Source organism: Pleuronectes platessa, chromosome 16 (assembly GCF_947347685.1).
Source record: "Pleuronectes platessa chromosome 16, fPlePla1.1, whole genome shotgun sequence".
Lineage (NCBI taxonomy): Eukaryota > Metazoa > Chordata > Actinopteri > Pleuronectiformes > Pleuronectidae > Pleuronectes > Pleuronectes platessa.
Genome location: NC_070641.1, coordinates 5,640,537 through 5,662,114, shown reverse-complemented (window position 1 = coordinate 5,662,114; position 21,578 = coordinate 5,640,537). Strand labels below are relative to the sequence as shown.

Below are 21,578 nucleotides of genomic sequence, written 5' to 3'. Positions count from 1 at the left end.
CATTTTCTGTTGTATGTTCTTTTTCATATGTGGCTTTTCTTCTGATAACCAATTAATTTAAGTTCAGCTACTTAAAACACACACACACACACACACACACACACACACACACACACACACACACACACACACACACACACACAGAGGAAGGGTTTCACCCCGAGTCCAGCACCCGTAAGCTGTACAATGAGCGAAAGGAGGGAGGCTGAGGACTAGTGAGAGTCAGAGCACATATAGGATGAGGGAGATGACCCGGAGTGAGGAGTTGCTCAGTGAATTCCTCAGACAGCAAAAACCCAATGATGGTTGACCCCCCCAGGGGGAGTGGCTCCAGCAAATCACAGGTACAACATCTGAATCCTTTGTCCTTTGAACAGCTAAGATGCAAAAGTCTCAGACGCCCAGGCCTCCCCATGTGTGGGTGCAAAGTACATTTATATTATATATATATATATATATATATATATATATATATATATTAAACTGCCATATGCATATGATAATGTCCAGGCACAGACCATTTCCCCTTAGTCTTACATTAACCCCTGTGTTTGGACCCTAACCAGTTGTCCCACGATGCTCCCCAGAACCTTTCTCTGAGACTAACTCTTATCTTCAGCGCGCAGTGTTTACTTCACTAATCCAATCGGTGCCAGATCATCCTCGGAGACACATGAATCACCTTTGTTTCCTTTCACCATCTGCGAGTTGTTGACAGCGAACTATGACGGACGTCTTGCTCAGCCATTCAAATCCACTGTGTTGGTCACAGCGTAGCCAGTGTCCAATCGTATCGTGGAAGAGGCGGGGTTTGTGTGAGCTGGGCGGGCTCACAGACAGCTGCGCGCAGCGCCGATCAGCGGATCTGTCAGCTGCGGAGTCAATGTTGTTGCACCTCGGAGCAGCACAGCTACTGTGATCCGCTATCATGGAGGAAAATGGAAAAACGCACGGACTGAGATCAATGCACACACACACGCAGGTTCGGACTGGACGTAAAAATGCCACGGGATTGTAATCTCCCCGCGGAGGATGGGATTTTCTGGACATAACGCAGTGAAGTTACAGGAATCTTTGTCCCGGACTGAAGAAAAGACGAGTGGGCCTGAAATCACACAGACGTCGGTTGAAGTTGAGCTAAGAGCTGCGCTAGCCAAGTTAGCATTTAGCTTACTGTGAAATACCAAGTGTATAGCTAATGGTTAGGTCGTGTTTGAGCGGGGAACACACCGCAGTGTGCGGCTGCGTGTACCACGATATACAGTGTAGTCAGAGAGTTACTGCTTTACATGCGGTTGTTTACGTTAGCAGCAGTGATTATAGCTACACTAGCCAGATAGCTCTGTGACAGTGCTAGCCTGTTGTTCCCTGCTAGGTAAAGCAGAAAGCCCCCGAGAAACAGGAACAAAAGAGAGGATAACACAGGGTCGGTGGTTATTCGTGTACAAGAGGATGTATCTCAGCAGAGACATTTTTATCATAAACGTTAATAGCCATTAATTGCCTCCGAGATTATTAATTCTATTTTAGACAATAAGCACGTTTCTCTCTACAAGAGTCACCCTGTCCGGATAGAGCTCGAGTTATACTTAGATTGTTTCTGCTTTTGATCTTTAAGAGATTTTTAATCTCATTGAGATAAAGGATTTGGTTCTGGTTATATAATTTATTTAGTTGTCAGATTTCAACACAGTCCTAGTTGTTTTGTTTTTTCCAGTCAGTTTGACCAAACCAACCCATTTCTCATCTTAAACTTGAGCAGTAGGAATGTATTGTCCCTCAGAACCACACTTCTGGCATTCACCTTGTTATTCTGTGGTTTTAGTCTGAAAATTACCCGTTCGCACACAACTTGGAAGACCTAGAGTAAACAAGCAACACAAGAACTGGAAATTGGAGGACCTCCATTCAGCCAATAGTGGTACAACAGACACAATCTCTGTTTTGGATCACATCAGAGGGATAACACACAAGAGGAGGGGTAGAGTAGTCATCCCTGTTGCTCATCTCCAGCCTCCTTTCGGCCTGGTCTCAGATGTGAGACATGGGCAGCCAGGGCAGCCCGGTGAAAAGCTACGACTACCTTCTTAAGTTCCTCCTGGTTGGAGACAGCGATGTTGGAAAAGGAGAGATCCTGGACAGCCTGCAAGACGGATCTGCCGAGTCCCCATATGCTTATAGCAGTGGTGAGTCACCCGTGACCCAGTTGACTGGGACCTGCTGGTTCAGTTTTCCCTGAATGTGATGATGATGAGTTTTTCAGATTAAGTCATGCTGGCTCACTACAAATGTCCTGAGCATAGTAGTTGGATTGTACAGCGTTGACCGAGGACAATGCACAATGGCCTCTCTTCACTGTCTTTAAAAACACATTCACACGTACTGATTATACTGACCATTCTCACGAGAGTGAGGCAGACAATTGTTGTTGATTACTCACTAACTAAACAATGCTTTTTAGTCTAGAAAACAAAACCATATGTTTTACACCTACAGCCTGGTTCTACAGCCTCTCCTGTATGAAGGTGGTTCTTTGTTTTCTCTAATAAGCTTCAATCATGATCAGCGGTAAAAAGCAAACAATGCTGTTAACTCAACTTTAGCAATATGCCTTGGAACTTAGATATATACAAAAGTATTTTAGCTTTATGGAGTCTGCTACTCACCAAATTTACTGCCAGACTCATAAGAAATGTTTAGATTTGAATATTACAGAGGAGAAACTGAATTAGATGATAAAGAATGATCTGATTAGAATTTGCTGGTCAAAGCCAGGTAACGGTCACAGTGTACTTACATGTTTGTGTTGACAGAAATTGCACTGGCTGGGAATTCATCCAACTGCAGTTTGGTTATTTGATAAAGTACTGGAATGACATAAAGCTAATGGCTGCACAGCTGACAGAAAAAAATGAATTAAAGCGTTGAAATGCTCCAGCGCGCTTAGGAACGTTGTCAGCTTTAAATTTTAGTTTTGTAATTGGCTTAAACCCGCAAAAACTCTAGTATGGTCCATAAATAGCGCAGAGTTACTCTGTCTTTGCTCAGAGATTTTATAAAAGATTCCTGTGTCACTGAAGCACCCTGATGGCACTAATAGATTGAGTTTGTTTAGAGATGGTAATGAGGTGAAAATCAGGACAAAAAGAAGAGAGTACAACCATCACATGCATGCAGCCTCATTAGACCCTCGTCTTCCCTGTAAACCACTGATGTGAGAATATCAGAGGCCTGGTAACAGCTATGTTGAGATACTCGCTCCTGAAAACTGGCCTCCCGAGCGATGCTGCTGCAGATTATTCCCTGAGAACCTGTTCAGTTTTTCAGATAAATATTAGGAGTCACCTCCCCTGAGGAATGACAGCAGCTGTTCATGAAAAATACATCAGTCAGCAGAGTGACAGCTTTACACCAGCACTTACGGTACCTAATGAATCCTGCCTTCTGGCGTTTAGCAGCATTGTGAAGACCCTCCATCAGGAAACGTGTGTATACATCCCCATTACAGTTTGTTAGCAGCATTGAGAGAGGCAGATCATTATTACAAATAAATGGAGATTGGACCGAAAAGACACACAATTTACTGTGGAGGAAGTTTGTTCTGGTTGTGAATGGCTGTAATGTAAGGTTTTATGTTATTACAGTATCATGTTCTTAGAGCCAATAATTCCAAATAAGTCCAAAGCAAATTAACCAGAATCGATTGCAATAAACCATTGAATGCTGAAGTTATTTTTTAAGCCCAAATACGTGAAATTCTCTACTTCCAGCTATTCAGACATGAGAATGTGCTGCTTGAGCGAATGCATCGCGTTTCCAAATCACACCAAATTCAACACCACTTCTTTCGGATCTTGACAATACATGTGCCTAGTGTGAAGCAGATGAGAAGAAAATATATAATAAAAATAATCATTAGTTGTATAGATAGTTCAATCATCTATACACCAAAAAAGCTCACTGTTTTTATACACCCTTGATTTACAATGTAAGACATTTCCCTTGTTGCCGCAAACCTGCAAACTGCTTTCAGACGTACACTGTATTCTAGACATTTTCTAGACTAACAAATGTCTGAGTCAGTTGTTCGCAGATATTTCTGTAACTGTTACGGGCAGCCCTCAAGTAAAATGTCTGGAAAATGTCTGAGTAAGCACATTTGACAATATAGCAGGAAAATGTCTAGAACATTCACAGCGTGCGAGTGGGGTGTTGATTATGTTTCTAACAACTGATGGACATTAAACTGAAGAATACAATTTTCTTAGGATGAGGAGGAGTTGCCATACACATAGAAGACACAGGCAAAGATGTCAACTTGAAAAGCGATGACATTTCATGAGATTTTGTTGACAGGGGCTGATGCCGGTGTTGATGTGCTGTAAAAAACAAACAAAAAAAAAACAGTGCTTTGACAGCAGGATTTATCTGTAATGTACTGCGTCCTGCATGCTCTTTACAGGCTCCACCTCTCACCTGAATGTTCTGGACATTTTCCTGTTGTTGTGAATGCACCAGACCATGGGATTGTAGTACGAAGCAAGTTCAACATACCCGGGTCACTGTCAATTATCTAGGTTAACCCAACTAGCGCAGTGCGGCTTTATAGTCACACGGTTTGGATTATCAAATCAGTATGTCAACCCAGGTTTCTCGCATCTAGATATGAGTGCGTACACAATAAAGGGTAGGTGTTTACTGCATATGACCAATAGTCGACATGGAAAGGTTTACAGGCAGCAGACCTGCTTATTTCAAGAAAGAGGCGGCAACTATTATATTCGAAAAATACAAGGAGTACAAACTCATTGTCCAGGCTAAAAGAAACACAGTTAGAGTTGTTTGTTGATTGTGTGAATGCACAATAAGATGTTTTTATCGTCAGTCCAATCATTAGGGCAAGAGTAGATCTGACATTAATGCATTAATCACGTGTATTCTCATTGTATGTATGACAATTATTATTATTCTTTCAGGTGCAACCCTGGTGGGCTCAAGCACATTTGGAGCAAATGGAAAATAAACACCATTTATCACCAACAGTGGTCAAGTAACAAAGAAACTCAGGGCAATGCATTCAGTCTGTGTTACTGTGAGTGTATCGTTTAACTTTTAATCGAAAAATAATGGTTTGCAGCCTTAAACTATAATTGCACAACGCTGTGCAGTCCTATTTAACATATAAGCTACATTGTTCACCTGAGTAGTTTCTATAAGAGGAAGTTGCTCTAAATGATATGAGTTGAAAGCTTCATTAATGCAGCTAAACGAGCTTCCTGCTGAGATGTTTATACAGAGAGAAGCTCTGTATTGATTCTTTCCCCCTCTTGCAAAGAGACGTTAACATGGCGATTCTTGTTAGTTCATAAATATTTTAACAGGAGAAAATCCGGCCAGAAGAACTGGTTTTGATTGGATGATATTGTCCTCAGGCTGTGATCTCTCTCCCTGTCTGACTGTTGGAGAGATAGATCCGTCCGATGGTCCGTGATAAGTGTATTGTGTTATCAGCTATTACTAATGGACCATACACTGTCTTTCTCCTAAGATATCTGTCTTACAGCAGGATGTTGTTGTTCTTATGCGTGTGACCTTGTTGAGTTGACTTTTAGGGTGGTTCTGTAAAGATTCCGTCCGATACAGACCTTTGGCCTTTCATTAGATAGTAAAACATTTCTGATACGTCAGTCGATGCATCTAAAAAAAATTGCCAATAATTCTTAAGATGTCCTTGTCAAACCCTTATGACAAAGAAATTAAATTGTGGTTTCGTATTATTTAGTTTAAGCATTAAATGTTTTTTTCGAAATAACTAAATCAAATATTTAGAATTTGAATTAGCTTGAACACAAATAGACATATTTTCTGCATTGTTTATTCTAAAAAATGTCATACCAGCAAACATTAACACTGATACTGATATGTCTGTGAAAGTATCATCGGCTGATTTTTATCACCAGAACTCCGCAGATAATCCAGAGACTCTCACTAAGGACATTTGTGCTCACACATGCACCTCCTGAGTTCAGTGTATGTCTGAAAGCAATTTAAGATTGGGAGATAGGATGTGTGTAAAATTTGGTGCAGATCCACATAAAAATCTTATCTAATAAATTTGAATGTGGTTTAGAAAGCGGACTGTGGCCCTTGGCAAGGGTATGCGCTCTACTGACATTCTTTTTGATTATCAGATTCATTTACTGTTGTTTAACTAATCATTTCAGCTTTAGTTGTAGGTCTAGTAGTGATTATTTGACATTCCCTCCTGATAGTTCACATAGCTTTCTGGGGGTATCTCTGTTGGCTTTGTAGTGTCCTCTGTATGAAGCCGTTGTCAGAATATACAACACTTCAGGTTTCCTCAGACAGGTGATGGTATGTCTGATTTTTGAGGCGATATCAAGATTCAAGTTGTTCCACGATAGGGTTTTGAATTTCACAGTCAGTTGATGAAGACAATTAAAATGCAAGACACTTTCAGTTCAGCTGTGAGTCAAGTTTGTTTTATTCAGCTCACACTAACAATGGAATATTACCCAGGTGTCGACAAGTATGGCACTCTATTGTTTCTCCATGGCAGTGGTGTGGCTGTTTGATGGGGGCATATCCATAGACAACAGTGATTGCTGGCCGCAGCTCAGAGATAACATCCGGGTGGTAGAATATATGTATATATGGAGGTAATACAAAGTCGAAGCTGTTGTTAGCCTTTTGAAAGATTCTCAGACTGAAACACAGACTCTTCAGTGTTACCACAGAGCTTAAACAGAAGTGCAGCCTCACTGCTGTCAAATCACATTTTCTGCTCTTGGCTCACTGTTTCTCCCTTTTCTTTTCTTCGCAGTTTCCTTTTCTGCCTTCACAACCTGAACATGTGATTTACACCCTGGGGATGTTTCATATTCAGTGGTTACAACGCACATTTACATTAGCCTTTTCTATTCTGGGTCTTGCTCCAATGTTCCTACATGATACAGTCACGCAGTGCACAGTTTAATAAGACTGCTCTGTATTAGACTAAATTGTTTTATTTAGCTCAGTTAAAAGCTGTTTTTCCAGCGACAGACTGCAATCATTTTTTCCAGGCTTTCTGTTTCAGTTTTTTGCTAAAAGATCTGATTCTTTATTATCCCCAGTGTGGGAAAATCTGCTTTGTACAGATGGGACAGTAAATATAGAATCATCCGTAAAATATATTAAGTGAGCATACAATATAAATATAACATAGAAATAATAAATATAATGTAAACAGATCATATACAATATAATAGTATTATTGTTAGTATTACAGTGTATATAAATAATATTTATACTGCGAAAATAGAACATTTATATTGCACAGTTATATAAGTTAAAACCTGAGTTGGACATTTTGATTGCATTCCACTTTTGAACATAATTCTTTTTACATTACAGCTTCACAAATTCATTATATTTCAAAAATACGATATAGATTTATTGATGGGTTGTCTGTGAATAAACATGAACAACCATTCTTTAAATGTTAGTTTTAAATAATTGTGACATTGATGTGTAATGAGTGTGTCACTTTAAACGTGTCACTGCTTTCTTTTACAATAACCAGCATCAATGGGTGAAAAAAGGTCACAAGCTTAAAAATACACTGTCATACGTACAACTCATCGCCTTTGTCCACCCCCATCCACCCAGGTAGACGAGACAGGCAAAGAAATGTCAATAATAATATGTTAATGACAATAATAATGATATTAATATTAAATAAATAAACATGCATAAAAGCACACCAAATTAACGGAGTGACAGAAATATAAATGACTATAAATAGCAATAAGGAGTCCATAGTTTATGGTGTTCATTAGTCATCACGATCAAAAGTGTCCATGTCTGTTATTCATTAACTCTAAAGAAGTTTTCCAAGTAAGAAAATAATGTTGACCAAAGGTCTTGAAAGATATATCCATTGTCATGGCAAAAAGTCAGTCTGCATTTCTTAGCTAAATATGTTATAATCAATATACTTCATTCTCTCCCATCTAAATGAAGATCAGGTATTACATTTAATAAATATAGACAGGGCTATAATTCAAATTCTATCTAAAAAACGTAAGTATTAGTGTTGAACAATGTCACGATGTATCACTGCAGGCAATAAATGGACATTTGTCCTTGCTCATAAATGTTGTAATACTTTTGCTTACTGATGTAACTGTCCCTTTATTAGATCTGTCTAAATCCCACCTCTGTCCGTAGTTTTACAATTGAAAATATATATTTTTGCCAAATTAACCAATTGCAGAAACACCTGAATAAAAACAGTTTCTCAATACCTCAGACTTACAATTAGCTTTTTTGCTGTTGAATCAGTGCCTCTCCGACAGTCTAAACATACAAGCATAACATAGCGTTGAGAGAGAGCAAACAACTTCAGCCTCGCAGAATAGAAGCAGCAGTTTTCAGCTAAGACATGAGAGCAGCTATTGATTATCTGGGACATCTAAGTGAGCCCTGGCAACAAGAAGGAAGGAAGCACTTGGTACGAAGCCCTGCACTCTCTCCAATTCAATTAGACCTGCCTGAGCTCAGCACTAAAGCTCTGCTGCAGTTTAATGTTGCCTGGAAAATTCGAAGAAATTGCTAATGTTGTTAGCCAGCAGCCACTAACTCCCAGAGGCTGGTGCAATCATATATATCCAGTCGGTCATTTGGGTTGGTGCAAGAGTTTTTGCGCATTGTGTCCTCTGTGGCCAACTTATAAGCCGTTTTCAGTCCAGAACTCCGGAGGTTGTAAGCCGAATTGGGTCCGGACTTTCTCCGGCGGTTGCCTTTCAAACCTGACCAATGCAGCAGAAGATTCTCTGCTCAGGCACAATACAATACAGAAATATCTGGAGCCTTCAGGTGAGGGGTGGGCGCAACAGGCAGAGGCAGGACGTATTGTATTAATTCCACTGTGTGTTTGTTTACGTCACCGGCGTTGGCTCCTATAACCAAAAGCTCTCTCGACATCTTTTTGGGGAATATGACTAGAAAAGCTAGACATTTGCGTTCACACAAAAAGCCTCTCAGGAGAAAGTCCTGAGGTGTATGTCTGAAAGCAGCTTCAGTAAGTGAACATGAGTGAGTGATCAAGTGAACATGAGAGGAACATGTTCAGGAGTGCAGGAGCAGAGCAACAGGTAAAGCTGTCCGACAGGTTTTTCAGATAGGACATAAACAGAAAGATGAGTAAGTTACCTGAGGCTGTAAACCGACTTCCTGAAACTTCCTCAGTAAATATGGTTCTTGGTCCGTGTGACGCTCATTATAAATGACGTCATGACGTTCTATGATATTTACGTGGGGGAGGAAGTAGTGGAGGAACAGGAGAAGACCAAGCACATCTGTCTGCTCTTAAAGTATTGCTTCATTTGCTGTGTTGATAATATAACAATATCCATCAACAAATAAAAAAAATACCTTTATGACTGAATGGGAAAGGGCTGGACCTAGTAGTTTCCTTTGGTAAAGAAATAAGTCACCAAGAGATTTACAATGGGAACTATTACAAGAGAGAGAAAGCTCAGAGACTTACACTTTAAATGTGAAAGCTGTTGTGGGTTAGAAGAAGATGAACCAATTTGTCGAGCAGCAGCTTGTGTCTCACTGCAGTATTATAACCTTGATTGATGTTAAACCTCCTGATGCATCTATTTGTCTGATTCCCTTCTCTCTCTCCCTCTCTCCAGGTATCGACTATAAAACCACCACCATTCTCCTGGATGGGAGAAGAGTGAAGCTCGAGCTCTGGTAAGCAATAGTCACCACCGAACAAATAACCCGTCACATCTGTACAAAAGTAGAGAGTAGTGACTGCTGCTCTCTCTCTGGCATCTACTCTCAGGACGTTTTCACACCTGAAAGTCAAAACCAAGCGTCATGTACATGTTACATTGTTTACATTTGATCTGGTTTGTTTTAGTTTCACACTGTGATACAGTGAGAACACCAAATAATTATGAATGACATACATGCGTCCTATCATCATCACCTATGTGGGCTGCATCGACCTATACTTGACATTAATTGGTTTGAAGACGGGTGTGTGTCTGATATTGTTAGTCTGGCAGTTAGTAGTCCTTCTGTTTCAATGGAGAAATTGAATGAACTGTGATATCATTATGGTTTTCTACCAGCATCATGAACTTCAGGTGCAGTTCTCCTCACTAGTTCAAATAAGCGCCTTTCATTGTGCAAACATTATTCAGTTGAGGCAGTCCTGCAAGCTGCTTCCGCTTCTTTCTCTTCTTCTATTGTCTAATTCTGTCTCAACTTCCTGCAATAGGTCAGAAAGTCTGAACTATCTAAAAAAGGGTTTTCCCACTGCAAATTAACCAAAACATGGTTTAGTTTGATCCAGACCGAGACCACCTATTTTGGTGGGACTCATTTATCGTCTGTTTGTCCTGACTTTTGCCCGAGGCCCCTTTCACACCTGTTATTTTACTTCAGACTAAACTGTCAAGTCTGAAGGTGCAGACTAAACAAGTTAGGTGTGAAAGTGTCTGTACAGCACCATACTAAACCTTCTCGACGTTAATTGTTTTTGTTAATATAAAACATTTATATAAAAATGACTTAACTCAGTTGCATTTTGTGGTTTCAAACTACTAAATACAGTTTCACTGTTTCTCTGGATCATCCACAAAAGGAGTCTGACTTTCCAAATAATTGTGGTTACTGACAAATGTGTGTAGCAATCTGCAGACAAGCACAGAGCAATTTGATCATGTATTAAACTTTTTTAGATATACACAAACCACAATCCTGAATAAATGTTGATATTTTACGTAATTACACTGAATGTAAAATATTGCAGTTTAAACCCCATTTGATCCATGAAGCATAAAAACGTATGCAACAGTGATTACATTATGACATTTCAATGTTGTAAAGCACCCAGCCTAACCTAACATTGGTGTATATACAGAAAAATAAAATATATCCAGCTCTAAGGTGCAAAGATTTTACTGCCAGTGGGTGGAAATCTTGGCGCACTGTATATTGTGCACACCTCATTACATTTTTTGGATCGGTAGAGATGCAGCAGATGTGTGTAATCGTTAGTTCAGACTCTACAGTGCTAGGCGAGACCTGTTTGGTGGAAGTAGGCCAAGGAATTCAGCTCCTCAGAGGAGAACCAACGCCTCGTCTTCCCCGCGGAGAGGATAGTTCAAAAGCAGCCCTGTGATGCCGAAGTGTCTTTGCTTTTGCTGCATCAGTCTTTTCTCCTCTCCTCAATGTCTGTGTTATTTTACTGTTTATTATCTACAGTCTTCTTTTCATCTCACTCACACTCTATCCCTTCTTCTTGTTCTGTACCTTACATCCTTTCCATTTCTGTCTCATGACTCCTCTCCGTCTGTCCGAGGAGGCAAACGAGAAACTCAAAACCAGGAGAATTAGAATTAAAAAAGATATTATCAAAATCAAGAAATGATATGTAGTCAAACCCCTGACTAGTATGTTTGGTCCACTCTGATTGGCTGTAGTGGTCGCCAATTTGTCTAGATATGTTGCTCTGAACACAATGTAAAGGCGGCTCAGCACCGGACCCATATCATAAAGTTTTCATATTTTGACGTGTCAGCAGTGGACATAAAATATCAGCATACATGGAATGCAGTTACATGTTCATTAAAAGCTGTATTCCCGAGAAGGTCGTATCATTGAAGTAAAAAAAAGGTCTCAGATTTGAAGCTGAGTGGGAAAGAAAAGGAAGGTGCAAAGAGTTATCTGAGCTGTAGCAGCGCATCATTGGAAACACAGCACTGCAGATAAACCCTCAGCTTATACTTGACCTGAGCCTAATGGGACCCATCAGATACCGCACATGCAGGGCCATGTTCAGACAAGAAGTTTAAAATAATAATATTTGTTTCAGGTCATGCGTTCAGGGAAAACTGAAGCTACTGAAACTACATTACATAGAGAAATGGGACAACACTTCTCCTTTAAGGCCATGCGCAAAACAAAGCTGTAGGGCCAAGTGGTTGGGCTAAGGGGTGAATTGGGACAGAGTATAGGTCACTGATTGGTCAGGCTCACATGTTGTCTGGCGATGTTGGCTTTACATTGCTGAGAGTATGTGTTGCCCCAACTGATTAATAGAGTTTTATAAGTAATCATGTGAAAGACATTAAATCTGTGACTTTATAAAGTGGAAGTAACACTGTCCACCAACTTCTCTACTTTTATTTACTATGATTAGAACTGCTGTGTCACTAAACAGATGTGAATTGACTGGTAATCTTTCTTTGTATCTTCAGGGACACCTCAGGACAAGGGAGGTTCTGCACCATTTTTCGCTCCTATTCCCGCGGGGCTCAGGTGAGAAAACACAAATACACTCTGTTCGACCTGAGCACATAGTCCACTCTTTGGTCAAAGAGACAACACAAGGGTTATTTGTTGACAATATTGATCAAAACTCCTTCAGGAAAAGGCTGATTCACTTACCTTTGTCTCTATGTCTTTAGGGGATCCTGCTGGTGTATGACATTACCAACCGGTGGTCATTTGATGGCATCGACAGGTGGATCAGAGAGATTGATGAGGTGGGTGGAGGGATGCCTTTGGTTACGGGATGGTGGTGTCTTCAGTTGACCAGCTCCCACCATCTTTTTTTCTCTCATGTTGCCAGATCTTTATGTGAGTCGCACGACTTATGGGGTTAAAGCTCCATGCATCCACGGGAAAGGCCATAAAAGACCTATGTTGGGACTTTATGAATTGATATTAAATCATTCAGATCATTAAACTCAGCCCGAGGGGCAAGGTAGATTTATGGTAGAGACATGGATATAATACCTCATAATATTGTAGTACTATAAGGGTTATAATGCATTTATGAGGTGAAAGCTTATACTGTAAATAAAGATTGAAGATGCGTCTCCACTAAAATGAATCTCAAATATCTCAGATACTGGCGCTGCCATCTTGTACTTTTGACATCACTTGGAGTTTGTTCATTAGTCATCGTGTTGTTCGTTGTGTTCACCCCATACACATGCTTGACCAATCGCTAGTCAGTCTTCGCTGTCAATAATGTCTCAGTTTGCCTTGATGTTAGGGTTTTCAATTAACTAATTAAAACCAAACTAATCAGAAACATGAAAGCTTGAAGATTCATCATTGTTATAAGACCGACCTAATGACAGAATGCAACTTTGAGAAAATAAACATTTCTGGAGTTATGACCTACATTACAGTTTGTCAATTTTCATTTATAGTCTGTGTGAGACCATTGTACCTGCTGTTTAAACAGGCGTTCGCGTAGACAACCGGCAGCATCGTCAACGTAGTTGTTCACATACTTGCTGATGTACTACACATGTTACCGGAGGATACCATTAGAGGGCACACCAGAGAAATCAGACAGTATAGAAATTCTGGATTAACATGATGTAAACAATAAACATGGCGACACTGGAGTAGGTAACTATTTTGTTCATTCTGAGGTCACGGCAGAAAAAGTCATACATGCATTTTCTGCATGTATGTTTGAATTTGTCTTGAGTATTGATTCGGCTTGATGCTGCAACAATCAGACTGGGTCTTACAATCCAGCAGAGGTCACTGAAATATAATCATTCGAATTAGAAAATGCGCTGAGTTGATACACTATCGATAGATGTAACTGGAGACAAACTCTGTGTGTGTGCGTGTGCGTGTGCGTGTGTGTGTGTGTGCTGCTGGCAACATATCCTTCCTGCTGACTTAGAAACAAAGAGGATATCCACTCAGTGTGTTCTGGGGGGGTTATTTTTGTCCTGTGGAATGTATGTTTCAGTTCAGCCTTTCCTGATCCACCTTCGACCACCTTCACTTTGGGTTATTACTTGTTTAATGCTTACAAAAATAAATGTTTACATGTTATAATGTTCATTGTACGACTTTGCTTCAGCCTCAGTCTAAAAACACTTATCTCCTGTCTCTTTAATGTCCCCCTCCTGATCAAGACCAGTCTACTCTGATTGGCCAGCTGCCCCAGCCTAGTGTGATTAGTCAGTTGTCAGTCTTCACACTAACTCTCCCTGGCCTTGTTACAGCCAGACTAATAGCTTCATTAGCATTATGCAAATGAAGGACATTGTTATGTCGCATAACATAATATTTTATTTGTGTAAAGAGTTGCTTTAACTCCAGTGATCTTACTGGTCACCAACAAGCAACAATCCTGACATTTATAGAAACGCCCCCCAGTGTTTTGCTGCTGCTGCTTCTTCCCTTTCCAATGCCACAGCTGCTGCTGCTGTTTCCTTTGTGAGTGTAAAGCAGCGTGAAAAAGACAACAGGGAGGAAACTGTGAGGAGAGAGACTGATGAGGAGGGAAGCAGGAGAGGAGTTGGGCCTCTCGCTGCCGTCGTGATTCATTGGGTTTGTCAGAGCAGATGAGGATGAGATCTGAGCTGGAGTGGCAGAGAGGATGCACACTGCTACCTCGAGGTTGTTAAATTAATAAGAAGCCTCCTGCTGGTCACTTTGTGTGAACACAACATCCTTCTGATCCTTTGTCCGACACTTCTGAATGGAAACTGCAAATACTGCATGTCTGAGAGTTTTTTTTACTGTTATCAAAGTATGACAGCTTTCCCAGTCAACACCATCATGCTGCTCTGAAATCAACAGTATTTCTCTTTTCATGCCTCATCGTGAAGAGGAGCCACTGTCAGAGGCTACATGGTTAAATGTTGTCCATCTGGCTGTCTGTGAACATGATAATATAGGAACTCTTTGAGGGAATTTCTTCTAATGCAGAACAAACTGAACTCAAGGATGAACTAATTAGATTGTGATAATCAAAGGTAACTTTGGGTACGTTTTTTCGCCCTACCTCAAGAATGAATTTGCCTTATATGCTAAAATGCTCTTAATATTTTTTTTCCCAATCCCAAAAATGTGTCCAGTTCAGTATTAATATGTGTGTCTGTGTGTGCGTGTGTCTTCAGTTCAGAAAAAAAAATTATTTCACTTCTTACTGTGATTGCTTAAAACTGTATATTTTCTACATTTGTTTAAAGGTGGCGGCCAGTTTATTTATCAAGATATCTGGGTAGCTCTGACCTTTTGTGTTTTGCCTTTTTTTCTCTCCCAGCATGCACCAGGCGTGCCTCGAATCCTCGTAGGCAACCGGCTACATCTGGCCTTCAAACGGCAAGTTCCCACTGAGCAGGCCAGGGCATATGCCGAGAAGAACGGCATGACGTTCTTCGAGGTGAGCCCTCTGTGCAACTTCAACGTCATCGAATCCTTCACAGAGCTATCTCGTATCGTCCTGATGAGGCATGGCATGGAGAAGTTCTGGAGGCCCAACAGAGGTGAGAGGATGGGAGAGCTGTGGGCGTGGAACTAGATAATGTGAAAATCTGCAGGAAGTGTTCAGTTTGATTAATGGGAGCTTAGCAACATGAATAAGATGAAAAAGCACCTGTATGTTGGATTTTAAAGACAGGTTAACGTGGAGTGTTGGGTTCAGTGGAGTACATACCTCCTCCAAGGCCCACCAAATTTCACACACAGAAATCAGTCCCCTAAACATGAATTATTCTTAAAAAAAAACTCACAATGCTAAAGAAAGTGAAAAAAATAATCCCTGGATCCACCCCTTATCCGGATGTGCATCAAAAAGTAATGGGTTCTTCCCTTACCTATACAGCAACCTTCCACGAGGTTTTGTGGAAATAGTTTTTTTGTGTTTTTGTGTAATTTTCAAACAAACAGGTTGGAAAACAACCTCCGCAGTGAGAGTAAACAAGAGAAATTCCCTATTAAGACTCAGTATTAAAGGCTCAGAGTGTAGAATTGAGTGACATCTAGTGGTGAAGTTGCACACTTCAGCTGAATACCCCTCACCTTACCGTCCCTTCCAAATATGACAGAGAAACCTGTGGTAGCCTTCAATTGTCATAAAACTCAAAAGGTGTTTAAAAAAAACTTTGAGGCCTCCGTATTCCCGATGTGAATATAGAGTGTTTAAATATAAAGGGCTTATTTTAGGGTAAAGAAAAAACTATTAATAACTCTTTGTACAATTCAGGTGATTACACACTGGTGAAAACATCCCTAGTATTATTTGGTATTTGATTTCAGAAAAATAGTTCCCTTTCAATCTAAATCTTACACAGTGAACATGTTTATTATGATTTTGGGGCTTTACAATTGAATTGAATTGAACCTTTAAGTATGTCTCCTGTGCTTTATATTATATCAGATTGTCTTTTCAACCCCCCCCTCCCTCTTTGCACCTCCCTGCAGTCTTCAGCCTCCAGGACCTTTGCTGCCGAGCCATCGTGTCATGCACTCCAGTCCACCTCATCGACAAGCTCCCGCTGCCTGTTGCCATTAAGTCCCACCTCAAATCCTTCTCCATGGCCAATGGCATGAACGCCGTCATGATGCATGGACGCTCTTACTCTCTGGCCAACCCAGCTGGCGGCTCTAAAGGCAACAGCCTGAAGCGCTCCAAGTCCATCCGTCCACCGCAGAGCCCTCCGCAGAACTGCACCCGCAACAACTGTAAAATCTCCTAATTCACAGTTTCACAGAGGGTGTGAAAAAAGCGATGAATGAATGGGATCAGGAGATGGATGTTCAGAGTGGTGGCAGTTGGACAGAAAGAGCACAACCCTGAAAATGAAGGGCAGCAGAGCGGCAATGATGCATAAAGGGATGAATTATCGCCACCTCCCACCTTCATGAGTTGAAGTACTTTCCAAGTAGAGAAGCTGGAATGATTCCTCAGGATATCAGAGGAGAACGACTACAAACTTATTGGTCTCTGCTGACCTGATTCTCACTTTATCCAAATCACAAAAAGAGAGAAAAGACTCCAGATCCACTCCCACCTGCTTGAGTGTTAACTTCATGTACAGAAATCCCTCACCAACTCTTGTTTAGTTGATGTACATGATGCACGCCACTCGCCATGTCTCTGTATCACAGACGTCACCTGGAGATTAACTCCTCACCTTATTCTTGCACATTTATTTCTTGCCTCTGTCTGTCTGGTTATACTTCCACCTTTTTCTATCCACAACTCCGTTAATTTGCTGTTTTATTGACCAATAAGCTAACGATCCAGACACTAGTAACCAGTTCTTTATCAGTCCACTCCTGATTGAACCATAGACTGTTAATAGAAATGGACGTAGACTCCAATTCCATAGAGTGAAGCCAATGGTTAAGTGCCTGAAACCCGTATTCTCTCCAATGACCAGGAGAGGGACACAACGATGTCAATTTCTAGTATTTGTCTCAACACTTTAGTTTGTAGTCTTCTTCAACACAGTATGATGTTTTTTTTTGTAAATTACAGTCCCATTTAGAGTCAAATAGTACCGTCCAATGGGTGCAGGCCGCAGGTGTTGCTGGGCGTGTAGTGTCCGCAAGCTCTGTCAGGCTCCACCCCCAACTCCTCTAAATATGGTCACCTCTGCTCTCGAAAAACCAAATTTGCCAAACTAGGTGCTTCAAAATGGCAGCTCACAAACCAATGACAAAAGTGAAGCCACATCATCTTGATCGTCCCCTGGTGGCATGCTGCAGCATAGGCCATACCTAAACAGCTTACTATGACTCAAGATTGGTCGAGCCTCTGTATTGGAGGGACCCCAATACCACAGCTCCCCCCCACGATCATTGACTCTGACTCTAAATAGTTCAAAAGGGCAAAATGGCAGCGAGATATTCAAGATATTTGGCTTCATTTCTGAATAGTGGGAGGAAGTGGAGACGCGTCGTCCATCTTTATTTACAGTCTATGGTCTGAATGCTCACTGTGCTTTGGAGTTTAAATGGTTTTGTGTGATCTATAACACTTGCTGAAGTGAAATCTTGGCAACAAGTTGAGTGACCGCTCCCGTCTGGTGTTGAAGCTGAGGTCGTCAGACAAACGCGACAATACCTGAAGCAGGTCTCAGGTCCAGATGTGTGCATGTGACTTCAGGCTACCTTTACCTACCAGACATTTTGGGTCAGTTTTAAACAAAAGTGTAAGAGTGGATCGATTCCACAAACACAACACATGTATTTTTAATGAGTGCAGCAGATGTTTGGGTTGTGGTTTACACAGTCTACTTCCATAGTGGATTCACTGATGCTTGTTGCTGTAGAAACCACTGCATTTAAAAAACGAGTGGCCTATTTAATGTCTCTACATCTTTTATGAATCTCATCTTTTAACTTGATGCCAATTGAAAAGAATTCCACAAAGGACAACAAAACAGAGTAAAGAGGAAATATTACTTTTTCTTATTGTTGAAGAATCATGAAAAGACCAAAACCAACACGTGTATCTTAGTTTGTCTCTAAACTTCCCTCCTGAGCTCAGAGCCCTTTGGTCCCGTCTCAAAACTTAAATCTTTAAAACACCTCACAAACATGCAACTCGACTCGTCCGTCTTGTTTGGATCCTTTTTGCTTCGGGCCCATTTTTCCTTTGAGACCAACTCCACTGCTCTTTTTAGGGAGCTGTTTTGATGTTTTGTTTTTGGCCTGAAAGCTTCTAACAGCTAACAGATGAGATGGAGTGGGCACTTTTACATCTGCGTCACGCAGCTCAGCCGTCTTCCTCGCTCACACTCTTTCTCGCGCTCGCTCTCTCGCTCTCTCGCTCTCTGCCTCTCTCTCTCTCGCTCTCTCTCTCTCCTGCTATTTGTGTTTCAAAAAACATGTACACACACGTACACAAAAACACTCAACTCATCACGATTCTTATAAATGATTAAGTGTATTTACAGTTATATAATCATTATAATATTAGGACATAGTGAACGAGAGCTGAAACTCTTATTCAAATACATTTCTTCAGTCAGTCAATTGAAAAATCTTAATAATGAATTAATTTTAAGGAAAAATCCAGCACATTTTGTTGTGTCTGTGTCTGTGTCTCTGCTCTTCTTTTCTGTTTAACAGATTTTAAAACTGAATCTCATCAGATTTGTAAGAAACCTACTTTTTACAGTTTCATCATATAATTCTGAAAAAATAATCAACTGGTCTATAGATAAAATAGCTCTATTCAGTGGCCCATCCCCCAATCGTTACTGCGCAGGCTCTGGCTCCAAATGACATCATTGGCACAAGATGGCTGCGTTTGTATCCAACATGGTTTTTGGATAGTGGCAGGATGTGGGGACACGTCGTCCATCTTTTATTTTTACAATCAGAGGTTTCAGCTCATACATCAGTGTGTGGTTGGTTTTTGTTTCCATAACAGCGACCATTGGATCCTCGTTACATGAAGCGTAGCTATAAGCAAATGATCAGAAATGTTGTTGATAGCCAATGAATCATTATTAGTAGAACAATCTTGAGTTTCAGCTTCTTGAACGAGAGAATTTTCATCTTTTCTTCTCTTTCGACTTCCATGATCAAACCGCTGCGTTGTGTTGAAATGAGCTCGAACACGTGAACTCTTCAGAGTCGTCAGCTTTTGAACCATCACACTGCTGCGTCTGGATTTCCCTTGAGACCGACTGCTGCATGTCTTTCCCTCTGATCCACTCCACTGCCTCCACACTCTGTCCCATGATTCATGGCTGCTGAATAATAGATGCTTTTCATAGATCTCTGTAGGCTTTCATTAGCACCCAGCCCCCCACTGCTCCATCTCTCCCTGCTACGATTTCATCCTCCTCATGGGAAGATGCTCTGCTCACTTCGGTTTGTTCGTGGTTCTTCTCAGCATCTGTTTTCTGTCATTTTCCCGTCCCAACAATAATAAGAGCTGGATCAGGTTCTCAGTTCTAACCTGTTTAATGACACTGCCCTCCACAGCTCAGGCTCAGTGTCTGTTCATTTCAGTGTGTAGTGTTAGTGGACTCTCAATCTGCTGCTGTGTATCTCTCGATTAAAGGATAAAACAGCCAACCCACACACGTTGTGTTAACAGGTTCTTCCTCACCAGCATTTTAAGAAAGATTCTGTTAAATGAGCCGAGTCGTGCTTGTTGCCAAGATTTCCCACTCTGCCGAACAGGAGAAGCCACTGATCATTGTTGCTGCTGCCTCACAGAGCATGTTAACCACCAATGGGTGTGACGATGAGGATGTTGTGTAGTTCATCCAGTTCCTTTCTCTGTGACGACACAACCTTTGCTTCCACGTCTTCTTTTGCTCTCATGTGGACTTCCTAAGTGTTGTCAATCATATCTTCTGATATAAGCTGAGTTTGCTCCTTTTTTTGGGGGGGGGGGGGAATTATGGAAATGTTTGCAGAGGATGATGGGAGATTGATTTACCCTCTGGTGGGCATGTTTGTGTAAAGGAGCACTGTTTTTATGATGATGACAAACACATGTAAAACACTATTCTTGTTTTTGGCTAAAGCTGCTGAGTAATCTGAAGTGTGTGTTTGTGTGAGAGAGTGAGAGAGAGACCGTTTCTTCACACACTAACCTGAACGTTTTTCCTTTTTTTAAATTATTGATTGTACAGTTTCAAGGCGATGATATGAAGAGACTTTTTCACAATAAAACTATTGAATGTTGGAGTCAAAATGTCTGCTGATTATTTTTATAATGTTCGATTTTTTTTTGTGATTGTATCAATACAAATCAATGAGCAATACATACAATATTTTCACAATATACAACCTCAATATAACTGTCTTAATATCTGCTTCATGGTTTTACATAATGTATGAATGAACCTAGGCCTGTGATTTATTATTTTTCATACAGTTAAATAAGTTTATTATTTGCCCTTGCTATAAAGGACTTCATGTGGTGTATTTTGAGAAGACTTTATTCACACACACGCCACATCCCTCATCGAGACACAATTAGGTTGAAAGATTAAACATGACTAATTGTTTTTACTCATGCCTGCCCACATTAGAGCTAATGACTAGTTTGTGTGTTGTGGTACTTGGTCTCTGAAAAGAACAACAGATTCACTAAGTAAAAGTGCCTGATGACAATGTTTTGGTCTCTGTGGGGCAGAAAGCACTTGCTGAAACTCGCTGTTGCACCAAGGTTGTAGCAGAGAGCAGCATGAGCTTCTGGCTGGCTTGAAAGGGATTGAGCTGATGTCATCCTGATCGTGGGCTCTGGAGACACGGAGGAGATGGCCATCTGTGACCATGAGGCAAACCGCACTGCGTTGATGGACAGGTGCAGAGAAGTGGGGCTGAGCCTGAAGGAGCTGCAGTTGAGTCAGAGAGGTTTGTCTTCAAGGCCATGTCCTTTCTGCAGAGGGCCTCAAAGACGACCAGGACAAGGTCAGACTGTTCGTGGATACGTCCAACCACCGACGCAGAAAATCTGCATTAGTCACACATTCATCAGAGCCACTGCCCCACCTCAGAGAACACCGGACACACCATACAGACATGAAATGATCCATAGCCTTCAGCAGGAGCAGTGTGACACCGCAGTAAATCAGCTGATGGATGACCTGAATGTCACCTGTAAGGAGGACACCCGCATAGCCATCGAAGAGTAATGGGCCATCAGAGATGATATGAGTGAGCAAGACGCTCTTCAGGGGTCAAAAGGTCATTCCCAGGACCTTGAGGCCAGCAATGCTGTGATGGATTCACCCCAGCCATGTGGGGGG

At 41.1% G+C, this 21,578-nt stretch overlaps 1 protein-coding gene across 1 annotated transcript; it reads left to right on the top strand.

Annotated features, from left to right (window-relative positions):
- Positions 1 to 864: 864 nt before the first annotated feature.
- rab40c (RAB40c, member RAS oncogene family) lies at positions 865 to 20,518 on the top strand. Its single transcript, XM_053443031.1, has 6 exons — positions 865 to 2,186; positions 9,708 to 9,768; positions 12,288 to 12,348; positions 12,498 to 12,575; positions 15,116 to 15,338; positions 16,276 to 20,518. The coding sequence occupies exons 1-6, from the start codon at positions 2,045 to 2,047 to the stop codon at positions 16,548 to 16,550; spliced, it is 840 nt and encodes a 279-aa protein (XP_053299006.1). The 5' UTR covers positions 865 to 2,044; the 3' UTR covers positions 16,551 to 20,518.
- Positions 20,519 to 21,578: the final 1,060 nt, after the last annotated feature.